The 12,969-nt window shown below is 39.8% G+C and overlaps 1 protein-coding gene across 2 annotated transcripts in view; it reads right to left on the bottom strand.

Annotated features, from left to right (window-relative positions):
* AGBE (1,4-alpha-glucan-branching enzyme) overlaps positions 1 to 12,969 on the bottom strand; it is a 52,085-nt gene that overhangs the window by 18,292 nt on the left and 20,824 nt on the right. For both annotated transcript variants that reach the window (XM_065443314.2, XM_065443315.2), the window contains 4 exons: positions 12,762 to 12,852; positions 10,398 to 10,607; positions 7,992 to 8,235; positions 2,972 to 3,070 (listed from right to left, as the gene is read on the bottom strand). In XM_065443314.2, the coding sequence (XP_065299386.1) occupies positions 2,972 to 3,070; positions 7,992 to 8,235; positions 10,398 to 10,607; positions 12,762 to 12,852 (644 nt within the window). The remainder of the gene's footprint in view (positions 1 to 2,971; positions 3,071 to 7,991; positions 8,236 to 10,397; positions 10,608 to 12,761; positions 12,853 to 12,969) is intronic.

The following is a 12,969-nucleotide window of genomic DNA, read 5'->3' as shown; positions in this document are numbered from 1 at the left end:
TAAGCTCACACGTACTCAGACTCGCCAAAATTTTACTCAGCCAGGCTCACTCGCACTCAGGCTAGCCAAACCACAACTCAGCCCAACTCTCTCGGACTCAGACTCATGAGTCGGTGCGAGTCTGAGCGAGTTTACCGACCTATGCACTTTACTAAACCTAAATATTAGGCTGTCCGCGAAACTCGCAGACAAAGCCTATGTTCAGGCATGCTCATTGCTGAGTAGTTCCTTCAGCGTAAGCAGTGAGCTAAGGCACATTCTGCTAGATTATTTTGCGCCACTGGGACAGCCCGTCTTCAATCTTTTCATTATTTCCCAATTTCTATCTAGAATTCTCGGTCTTGGTCACATGAAACCCGCGGTTCCATCATGAAAGAAATAAAATATGGTTGAGACACCAGCAAATTACTACGTATATTGAGTTGAAAACGCCAATGAACGTGTGATGTTGTCCTTGTCTGAATAAGATTTTGCTTACAGCCTGTCACTCCATCATGTGGCACAGCAGTGTCGAAGTGCAAAATTCAGAAGGAATGCAAAAACCAGAAAGAGAGTCGCTGTATATTGCACTTTCATAATCCACCATACTGATACGGGAATTACGCATACGCAAAGGAAAGTAAGAATGTATTTACAGAATGTATACAGGGGTATCAAATAGTCCAGCTGATTGGCAGCTCGTGCAGTGCTTCTTGATAACCTTGTCTTTCTTGCTGCATGGTTGTCACGCTCATGTGCAAGCGCCACGTAAAAATATAGAGGTCTCACTCTTGTTTTCGTGGCAGTAAAGCATCCGGCAGCGATGTTAAATTTCTAGAAATACAAAATAAACGAGAATGGTGGCTAACATAATAAATATTAATATAATAAATAATAATAATAAATATAATAAAGTTGCTCGACTGTCATTGCCATGCGTGAGCTCAAGAATAAAACAAACAAGTTTTGGTTGTAGTGTAGACAAGGTCTAGGTATATTACTGACATTTTTTTTTTCTGCATCTTGATGTTTCCTTTAGTTAATTTGTCAACAAACGCTATCAGTTTTCAAAAATCCACAAACTCAAATTTTTTTGCATTTATTTAGAGAAAGAAAACATAAATTGCAGAGTGTTTCCTTCAGATAAAGGAATGTGCTGACCGATTGTAATCAGTGAAAAAATCTCGTAGTAACAGCAAAAGTCGCCATCATTCGTCCCGCTCTTGTTACTACTTTTAGTGGCCCTACAGCTTTCAATAGGTTTAGCTACACCTAACACCAATCGCCATTTATGACTTAAGTCAATTAAAAGTGGGCTTCGATGCACATCTGCCCTAGAGAGACTTCCTGCCAGTGTGCTTCATAACCTTAGACCTTAAACCCACCACACATACGATCGAATAATAATAATATTTGGGGTTTTACGTGCCAAAACCACTTTCTGATTATGAGGCACGCCGTAGTGGAGGACTCCGGAAATTTTGACCACCTGGGGTTCTTTAACGTGCGCCTAAATCTAAGCACACGGGTGTTTTCGCATTTCGCCCCCATCGAAATGCGGCCGCCGTGGCCAGGATTCAATCCCGCGACCTCGTGCTCAGCAGCCCAACACCATAGCCACTGAGCAACCACGGCGGGTAGGAGGCTAAGTAGGATGAGAACTATATATAAGGGAAAGGGGGACAAAGCTGACATAAATAACTACCGTCCTACAACAATGACGTAAGTGGTTTACAGGGTGGTTATGCAGGTTATAAAGGACAGACTGCAGGCATGGGTAGAGAACGAGGGGGGTGCTTGGAGAGCTACAAAATGGGTTACGGAAGCATAGGAGGCTAGAAGACAATCTGTTCTCACTAAAACAGTGCATTGAAATAGCTGAAAAGGAACACAGACCCCTATGGCTGGCTTTTTTGGATATCAAGGGAGCCTATGACTGTGTACTTCAAGAGGGCTTGTGGGGCATTCTGGAAACTTTAGGAGTGCAAGATGGAGTAACCAATTTCTTAAAGGATATCTATAAATGTGGCCGGGTGATTATACAACGGGAAAAGCAGGTTTCGGAGCCTGTAATTTCTGCTTCCTGATAATTGCTTATCCATTTCTGCTTCCTGATAATTGTGCTTATCCTCCTAAGAAAGTAACATGTTATTTGTTGTGGGTACTGTCCACAATACTAACCCCTTTGGGCATCGCATACACCCCTGAACACACCAAAATAACTAAAAATGTGAAGCACTAATGAAAATAATAATGCTTGAAGTGCTTCAAAAGCATCTTGGAACAGTTGTGAATAAAACCCTGCTCCAAAATTTATTTACATGCACCAAGCGTGTCATAACAAAAGGCTTGCAAGATAGACTGGTGTATGTTTGCTGCGACAATATATCAACATGTAGTGGGTTCTCTTGTTTTGTTGTTTCCAACAGTGCCGATTTCCACTGGTGCAATTTCTGACATGGCTCACAAGCTTTTCACATAAAATTGCACACGGAAAAGGGAAAATTGCTCCCGCATCCCAAGTATCCTTTGGAGTTCAGGCATGGATTTGATATTTATGAATATTTATGGATAGGTGGGCTAGTTGGTAATGCATTATAACAAAAACTTAGAGTGCTAAAAACACAAAGGACGTAAAAGAGGAAACACACACCACACACATGGTGTGTGTTTCTTCTACGTCCTTTTGTGTTTTTAGCTCCATAAAAAAAAAATTCAAGGTCCTTAGGTAATCTCTTCCGCTGCTATATGTGTTTAGAAATGCCAAATATGCAATAAATTTGTCAGAACTCTATTTTCAACACACAATATTATTCAACACCCGAAGAGTTTATATTAGGGTGGGCTATATATACATCAGTATCATGGCTGAAACTGAAAATTAGGACATTAAAGGAAGGGTGTGCTGTTCTTCCAGTGTGGAGCCAAACGTAGACGTTGTGGTATGTATTTGCCCATCAAGAGAGAGAACTTGCAGTCAGAGGGAGCTCACCTTGATCCAGAGATCAGGAATTGCCATACCTAGGCGGAAATCAAAGCCTCCACCACCTTCGTCCACAGGTCGGCACAAGGCCGGCATACCCGACACATCCTGTAAATGGCCATTTGTTATGCATGTGAAAAGAATGAACTCAGCTGAATTTCATGCCACATGAAAGAAGAAAAAGAAAAATACATGCACAACGATGATTTGTTTGCCTCATGAGGCTTAACATCCCAAAGCAATGCTAGGGAACTATGAGAGACACCATAACGAAGGTCTTTGGACTACTTTTGACCACCAAGACCACCTAAATCTATGTACATGAGCATTTTTTTCAGTCTGCCCCTATTGAAACACAGCCACTACAGCTGGAAATCCAACCTACAGGACATCATATACGATCAAACCATCGTTATAGCAAAGCATAACTGCAACTTGGTCTAGTTGAAACAGATTCATTCTTAAAGTCCTTATAATGCGCCAAACAAACGGATGAAGAAAAGGAGCGACACAAGGACGAGCACTTTCTAACAACTGGCTTTATTTTCGTCATGTGTACATTTTAGTACGTATTTTATTAGCCATGTGTACGTCGGCCAGATTGTGAGATGCATTAACACGAGACTAAGGGAACATTTGTCCAGTCTGAAAGGTCGCCCTAGTACGCATTTGGCAATGCATTGTCAAGAACATGCTTGCTCACTTTGTCTTGAAAGCACTGACATATTGTTTTGGCATAGAAATCAAACCACGAGCGAAATCATGGAAGCTGACTGCATTGCAAAACTAAAGGAAAAATGCATCAGCCATCCTTCTGTTTCATTATTGGATAAAGAGAATTCGCTTCTTTCATCATATCTTTACCGAATTTTCATCTTGAGTGCTTGTTTTATGCGCTTGCTGTTAAGTTGACCGGGTAGCGCTGATTCGCTGCATTTTATCACAAATGTTGTTATATGCACTATAGGAGTGTTCTGTTGACTAGATCGCGCAGATCTGTGGGTATTTGAGCAGATGGTCCTTCGATAATAAAACCAGTTGTTAGAAAGCGCTCGTCCTTGTGTTGCTCCTTTTCTTCATCCCTGTTTGTTTCGCACACTACAAACATTATAGCAAAGTCACATTTGACCAGAAAATACCGACATTATATCCAATATTTGTTAAAAACATATATTGGTTACATGCTGATACGGGTGAGAAACATTTTAAACTTAAGGGGAAATGCTCCTCAAAAAAACATTTAATATTTATACTAGAGATTTGAAGATCCACCCACTTATAGAGCCATTTCAAGCAGATTTTAAATATTCCATTAGTTTCTGCATAGGTGCTATAGTTCTTGAGGCAAGTCCTACACAATGGTAAAATAGAGCGATTTTGCAGGCACTTTATTGTGTAATAAATTTTCTCAAAATGCTTTGTGCTGTAGTTTATTTAGCTCTTTGTAGACCGCAAAGTGCTGATATCTATTCAAACAGTGTGTACAATTTTTTTTTTTTATTATTTCATTTCATCATTCATCATTAGTACAGAAGGAGGTGCCGGAGTTAGAAGAACTGTCAGGGGGACCTCCTATTAGTAATTTAACATTGCATGAATTAATTCATTATGGCAACATAGCAGCAACAGACATCAGAAAACATGAAGTTAATAAAATAAAAATAAAAAAAAGTTGCTTACAATAATTGAAGTTCAAAACACAAGCAAATGAAATTGATACAGCGTATGAATAAATAAATATGTAGTAATTGACACGTTATGGAAACATAGGAATGACACATGTCAAAGAACACGAGGTTAATGTAACAGATAATTAGAAATAAATATATGCTTACAATATGCAAAGTACAAATGTAATATAGACTGTGCGACAAAAAATTTAAAATGCCTAAGAAAGGAGAAAAAAGAAGACAAAGGAAGATATAGAATAACAAATAAATAAAAGCTGTCGATACAATAGGTAAATACAGAATCATTGAAAACTGGTTAATAGATTTGTAGACAATATATACTTATAGTAATGAATCAGTAGCCAGTAGTGTCATTAGTAAATATTTCTTCGTATCTCTCCTGAATGTTAATGTTGTGCGGAGAGCTTTAATATGGGGTGGTAGTTTGTTCCAGTATTTAATGGCCGTAAAAAGGGAAGTAAACATTCCATAATTAGTGTTTATTCGAGGGAGTAAAAAATTGTTGTTAGAGGAAAATCTCGTATTGTTAGTGTTGGTAAGAGCAGATTTATTAAATGCATCTAAAATTATGTCATGATTTAGTGTGCGGTATATTAGTAAAACCAATTTGAGCTGGAGCATGTAACGTAATGGTAGTATTCTTAAGGAACTGAAAATTGGTACTGCATGTGACATGTAACTAGAGAAAGTGATGATCCTCAAGGCTTGATTTTGTAAATGTTGTAGATGTATTATGTGCGAGCAATATGTGTTTCCTCAAACTTAGATGCAGTATTGCAGGTGACAATGAATAAATTCGTAATAAAGTGAAGTTTTAACGTTTTCTGGAAAATACGAGCGCGTTAGGATTACTGGAACAATGAAAAAAAAATTAGGTCAGTTCAACAAATTTTTTTCACAATCACATGAAAATAACCTTGTACACTTATAATTGTCTTATACTAACAAAATTTGGCACACATACTCCTGAAGATATGTATGGTGCTAATATCAACTTAAAATTGAAATATCTCCAGGTAGTAAGTTGCAAAAGTACATGGTTATATTTCAGAGAATTGAGAAAGAAAGTTAGTTGAAATGTTTTAATTTTTTTTGCATAGTTTCAGTAATTGTACACGCTGTTTGGCTAGATATTGGCACTTTGTGATCTATAAAAGCTAAACAACCTACAGCACGATGCTTTTTGTCAAAATTTATTGCATGAAAAGTGCCAGCAAAGATGACCATATTTTGCCGTTGTGCATCACATACCTTTAAACTATAATAGCTACACAAAAAGTAGTGCCATATTTGAAATCTGCACAGAAAGCTCTATACTTGACTGAATTTTGAAACCTCTAATAGAAGTAATAAGATAAAGTTGTTTTCAGGAGAGTCTCCCCTTAATTCATTATACCTGATATTTAGTTATATTTGGTATTATTTCTATCGCAGCTAGACTGCATAGCCACTGTGGCAGGTGCTGCTGGATAGTTCAGTACTGGTGTTGAAGAAAGATAGTGCATGGAAAAGTTGAAATGATTGCTGTAACACTACATTCAACAATGTCACTGCCTCATTTTGACATACCAAAGTTATCATTTCGACATAAGAAAGAAAAAATAAGCTTGGTAGGGATGACTTAAAAATGGGGGGCTCACAGGTCTAAGTTAGTCAATGCCTGCACCCAAAAGTGCAATGACAAAAAATAACCAATCAATGAACAAATCAGTGCGGTGGGCCATGAGAGATGATATAACAAATAGCTCTGGATTCATTTGGACCTCTCGAAATCCTCTAAGTGCATGAGTATTTTTGCATACAACCCCATTATAATCTGGCCACTGTGCCACTGTGGCTGGAAATTCTTTAACCCTTCATAGAGGAGTGTTGCCTCCAGGCAACACACCAGGAAAATATTTTTTTTTAATGCCAAGTTTCAGTCTTAAGTACAGAGTTTCTGGCTAAATGCCTCCGGCCAACACTGAATGACAGGCAACGAGTCATTTGTTGGATTACAGCAGGTATAAAGGACAACAAAGAAGAATGGTACGTGACTCGCTTTCTTTTGAAATAACAATAACAACAGAAGACTGATGCAAGATCCATGCCTGCAGTCGTGTTCCACAGGTAATGTAGACGAAATGCATTGTACACCTCTGTTTCACATCCAACGGGAACTCTCTGTACAAGTTCTACACGAAGCTACAGATGGCTTGGGGTGATGCTTGCTTCCAGTGTTTTGCTTCGTGTTACCTACCTATTGTTGAAAATGTTTCGGCAAAATAAGTTATTTTTTCATTGAAGATGTTCATTTTTAATGTATTTTGCACATTCCAATGAAAAATAAACATTTTCTTTGGGTATATTATTTAGTGTTTAAAACGTTCATAGAATGTGCTCAGCAGCAGAGCGAGCCACCACAGTGTGTGATGCCCAAATGTTGCTTAGCCAGCTTGCTTACATGCTTAGATTTTCAAAATTGCACAGAAAGGTGTTGAGAAATACTAGCTTTAACATGCAGCAATGTGTGAATGTGTCTGTAAGTGAAAATAAAACTGCATGCGAATACAAATACTTGGGAGGAGAGGCTGCCACTAATGACAAAACAATTGCGGACTTGCATGTTTGACCAGTGTCATCTAGCTGATGTGTAACTGAAGTGCATGTGTGAATTGATCAAAAATTACATCTTAAAGATGGGAAAGGTTGTGCATCTCCCAACCTGGGTCCAAGGGGGAAAGCTGAGAGGTTTTGCCATGAAATGGGAACAGGTGATAAGTGTATGTGCTCCCAACATAAAATGAAGCACAAACACGCACAAAAACGTACGCCAGTTTTTCATTTCTATCTGCTCCAGAGTGTGTAATATTTGAGTTATCTCTTATGTGTTGTTTTGGCACTACAGAATGCTTAGCAAATAAATGCACAGAAATACAGTACGGTGCTTATGTAAACTCGCATGAAGCATGTCTTACTTCCCACATTGCTGCTCACATTTTTATGTATGCTAGTGGTATATCAGGAGAAATTAAGTCGGCAATGAAGTCAACAGCAAATGGAAGTGAGGTCAGCTGATGGACTGGTGACAAGAAATTGTTAAATATACCATAATTGAATTTTTTGGGAAAGTGATGCAAATAGCTCAGCATTGGGAGAGATGGCAACAATAAATGGCAACTCTATGATAGGAATACAGTGCAGCTGCTGAAACATTCAATACTAATTGATGGCAAACCGTTGCCTGCTGGCACCTGTGGTTGTCCTGTTTCTTGTATTGACATATTTTTCTAAGTGCCTGTTCAATCCACAAGAAGAGCTGCCTTGAAAGTAAGGCTAAGTTGGCAAGTACGCAGTACCTCTGCAATGGTGATGGCATTGGGGAATAGCTTGTGGATCATGTGGTTAGCCAACATGAGGTAGACAAGCGATTCTGTGTCTGTGTTGAGGCCAAAGTACTCGTTGTAGTCACCGCTGAAGCCATGGCCCATGCCGTGCGAATGGTACAGCATCGAGGTGATGCCGTCGAAGCGGAAGCCATCAAACTGGTACTCCTGTAGATACCAGTAGCAGTTGGAGAGCAGAAAGCGCAGCGTCTCCATCCTGCAAGATCAGACAATGGTAGCTGGGAAAAATTCATAGGGAATGTTTGAGAAAATGTTGACATGATCGCATTTGCCAACCAAGTGAAGGAACAGAGCATGGTGAGTGCAAGCACAAGAGGAAGGAATGTGGAGGTTTAGAAAAGCTGGCAGATGTAGAGCAAGATGTAAACAGGTGGCATGGTGACTGTTGAGATGAGACATTCATTGTACATAGTGTGATTCAGTGAGCATTGCCATTACCACTAAGACTATTTTTGCTGTTGAAGATGTTGGCAGCATTATATTGTGTGATCCTCAAGCTACTGGTATATTTTTTCTTCCTTTATCGTCTTTCGCATCATTCTTGGCGACCATTGTTAAAAATATTGTAATGCACGTGCTGTAAGAGACAACTAAAGGTGCTAGCACTATAGCAGTTTAACAGTCATAGGGGAGCAGTTTTGAAAAAGTGCACACAATGGCGCAATTCAGGGCACAAAAGAGGTTAGAAATGTAGTAGGACTGATGGAAGTTCAGAACATTACAGGGGTAATGGTTGGGAGATAGCTGGGATGACAAAAAAATGGCAGCTGGGAGAACTGGGTAACAGTAAAAATGGCAGTTTGGGAGCACTCATGGATGACAAGTGGGGAAAAGGTGACAAACTAGTATGACAACAGCTGTGGAAAAGCAGAACAGTTGGGCTGATGGTACAATGGCACTGGTGGAACAGTTATGGGTCACAGTTGGGGAAAGTTTTATATACGACAGCTGGTGGCCAGCTGTGAAACATATGTACAGCTGTTAGGAAGTCATTTATAACATTCCTGTTACTCCAGTATGTTCAATGCCTACTGAAGCCAATATTCACTGACGTTCTGAACACAAATGACAAGTGCTGCTGCTACAAACTAAATTAACCCCTTCACCACTGAGCACTCTCTGCAAAAACAATTAAAGTACACTGATTGTTTTTATTGGTTCAAACAAACATATGCACAATGAAAAAGCCAAAAATACTATTAAACATCTTTCTTTGAAACAATTTGAAGTAAATTAACTAAATGTTTAACTGCAGCATAAAAAACACTTCTCTGCAGAGCTTTAAAACTGAAGTCATCTGAGAAGGAGTGTTTATTGCACTAAAGTAAAGCAGTACCATCAATGTGCTGTGAACTCGTACTTCTGTTTGCAGGTTTCAGTATGGACAAGCCCAGCTTGTCCTCGGCAGGAGCGGCATGTGTTTCAATGACAAGCCTGGCTTGTCCTCAGTAGGAAAAGGGTTAGTGCTCACTGAGAAGTTACCCCTTTACATGCCACACAGTGCTTTATGCATAAGCAACAAGCTGTAGTTCGCCACAGAAGAGCACTTTTAAACAAAACAATGACATGTAAATGGCATCACTGTGGCATGAGTCAGTGGCAGGTTGCTTTTATGGTCTGCAAAGTGGTGCTTCTGTAATTGTGACTGCTTTACGCACTTTGTCATTTTTTTTCAGTTCTTGATTTGCTTCTTTAAAATTTACCTCTAGGAAAGTAACAATGAAATTACATCTCAATCAGCACAATGAGCAAAACGATAACAAGGCAAAAGCGGGAGCCAATGTTTCGACAAGTGGACTTCTCTTTTTCAAGGAGACGACAAGTTGACTTGTCAAAACATTGGCTCCCGTTTTTACTTTGTTCTCGTTTTGTTCATTGTCTTGGATTTCCATCTCCTGCCTTCCCCGTGTTACCTCAATAAGCACGGGTGATGAGCCAAAGCTGTTGCCAATGATGAAAAAATAACTATTCCAAACATTAAACTGCCGCTTGCTAAGCACACAATCCTCTAGTTTTCTGTGTGTCTGCAGTCCATCTTTTCCACTGTAGAAACAACAAATTATTCCAAACTTGTCAAGGCTCAGCAGTACAGCTGCTGTAAGATTTAACCCAAACAATGAAGACACATGTATAGTGGCCCAACTTTAATAAACAGGGGCTTTAAAAGAAAATATGGAATCTTTTGGAAGGAAGATGCGTTAAGCTAGCACCCCAAACAAGGCACCCCAGCCATAAATCTCCAGAACCCACTGCAGGTGAAGAAAAGGTGCTTAAGGCATGTCTAGGTTCAGTATGATAGTGACTGTACAGCAAGTCCTGGTGGTAACCTGTAGTCGACCTTAACACAAGTGTGCTCACTGTGTGTAGTCGAAGAGCCGGCTGTCCCACAGCGGGTGTGTTCCGCGACCTCCATCGTGGAAGTAGCCACTGTTGGTGGTGTCAAACAGGTTCAGGCCATCGAGGACATTCTTGGATGCATGGCTGTGTACCACATCCAGCAGCACATAGATGCCCATCTCGTGCGCACGGTCCACAAGTGCTTTCAGCTCTTCTGGAGTGCCGTATCGACTGCAACAGCCCTTAGTGCTATTCTCATTTTGCCTCTGAAGTTGCAGGAAGCAAAATGGCTCAAAAAGCTGTTCATAAGGAACAAGTTGATGTCAAAGACAACAATATGTCCTTAAGCACTGCTCCAATAAAACTACCATGGCACTTACAAAATGCCACCGTGGTAAAGGAATGAGGTAATTACATTCGTTATCAGTGTCTAGCAGCTACTCAGTATGCTCGCATACAGCACTTTCATGTTTTACTAAGACTATTATTCAAGCTACAGAGATACACATTCAAAAATTAAAATTTCTCAGGTTTTACCTGGCAAAATCACAATCTGATTACTATAGGGCACGCGACGATAGCGGAGACTACGGATTAATTTTGACCACTCAGTGTTCGTTCCATGCACCCTATGTCCAGTACAGGAGCATATTTTCATTACACCCATATAGAAATGTGGCCACTGTGGCTGCAACTGCACCTGCAATTTTGTGCTCAGCCTCAGCCACTGAGCTACTGCAGTGGGTAGGTACAGATTTTACAAGTGCCTCATGTCTTCCAACGGACATTTTGAATTGAATTTTGGTGCCAAAACCACGGTTTGATTATGAGACACGACGTAGTGGGGGGTCTTCGGATTATTTTGACCACCAGGGGATCTTCAATGTGCCCCAAAAGCACGGGACATAAGTGTTTTTGCATTTCACCCCTATTGAATTGCTGCTGCAGCCAGGATTTCATCCCATAACCTCATGATTAGCAAGACATTTTGTGCCATCTTGTGTGGTCATATAGTCAAATAAAACTACCAAATATGAAGTGCTTTATTTATTTACGAAGTTGTGGCACTACATAACTCCTACTGAATGAACACATTTTGAGCACTACGCAATTTCAATTCCACAATACAATGTGTGCAAGGAAGACCATACATGAGCTAACCAATTGATTTTCGTTACATCGGCAGTTGATGAGTGCACTTGTTTGCATTCACAAAGTCTACCTGTAACCATAAAGTGTATGCAAAATCAGCATATCTCGTTTTGTGTTTGTAGCAAAATTTAAAAAAGGGTAACTCTGAAGGCAAGGCACAACTAGATAATAAATTATTTCATACAACAGATTACAATAAAGAGCCTTGATAGTTTTCTCAAAAACTTTCCTGCAGGCCACCATTTCCTCACTAAGCAAGCATTTTTGTCAAATACTAACAAAATCCTTAACTTACAATCAAGACCACGGTTTTAAAAAAGCAAAGCACTTTTTTAACGTTAGCAACATGGAAGGTCTAATACATAATATAACTTTTTTCCTTATAATGGAATTTGACTTTTATTGTGATAGCAATTATATGGACACTACAAGCGCATTTTTGCCGTCGTCGTAGCCATGATGTTCTGTATAAAGTCCAAGCATGATAACATTGTCACCACGCACCGAGTGCTGTATGTGTGAGTAAAACTTGTGAGGGTCACCTGGCGATCGCAGCTCAATCTCACAAGCGCAAGGTAGGAAAGCGGGGAGAAAACGTGCAATCTCCCGATGGGTGTGAGGCATCGTGGATAGAGGCAGGATGGGGGAGGAGGTTCTACTCCTACTCCGGTGGCTGCTGCATATGGCGCACTGCCCATCTTGAAAGTGATTTGCATTATGGACAAAGTGCACCGAGTGCTAGTAGCTTCATGTGCATTGTGCTTTTGACAGTTAACTTGCATTCGATTGAGAGGCAGTACTAAGGCCAATTTGCTCGCTGCTGCAGCCGCGCTTCCTCACTCCAGCATTTTGACAGCGAGTTTCCCCGGTCAAGTGAGATGTGTTCATGTTTACCTGTGCACACATGACACCATGCTTGCTAATTTAGTTAGTAAGCAAATGTTTGCAAGTTTATACGGCCGATAAATCTACTATCCTTACTTTGTATAGCTGTCTACTAATTTGCTATCGCAATCGATGCTTCGCCTTTCGGGCAAAACTGCAATTTTTTAAACTCCTGCATAAAGCAATTTATTTAAAGCATCAATTTAGTTTTCTTGATTACAAGTAATGGCAAATGTTAAAGCAATGCCACTATTAATATGCTTAACTGAATGAAAAAAGTGCACAGCTCCCACTCGGATGCTGAAGGCTATGTTATTTAGCAAGAAGAATGAACAAGATCAGTATTACCTGGAAGCTGCAAAAAATGATGTTACTTGATAGCCAAAACTTGCGTAATATGCATGTTCCATAATAGCCATGATTTGAATTGCGTTGTAACCTACGACCAAGAAAATATGTTAGCATACAACATGATGAAACATTTTAAGCCTACTGTACATAGCAGTTTGCGACCCTTGTTACAGACCTCAATAGGACTCAGAAATGTACATGTTCA

This window comes from Dermacentor albipictus, chromosome 9 (genome assembly GCF_038994185.2).
Source record: "Dermacentor albipictus isolate Rhodes 1998 colony chromosome 9, USDA_Dalb.pri_finalv2, whole genome shotgun sequence".
NCBI lineage: Eukaryota > Metazoa > Arthropoda > Arachnida > Ixodida > Ixodidae > Dermacentor > Dermacentor albipictus.
The sequence above is the reverse complement of the archived record's forward strand: the minus strand, read 5'-3'. Positions and strand labels throughout refer to the sequence as shown.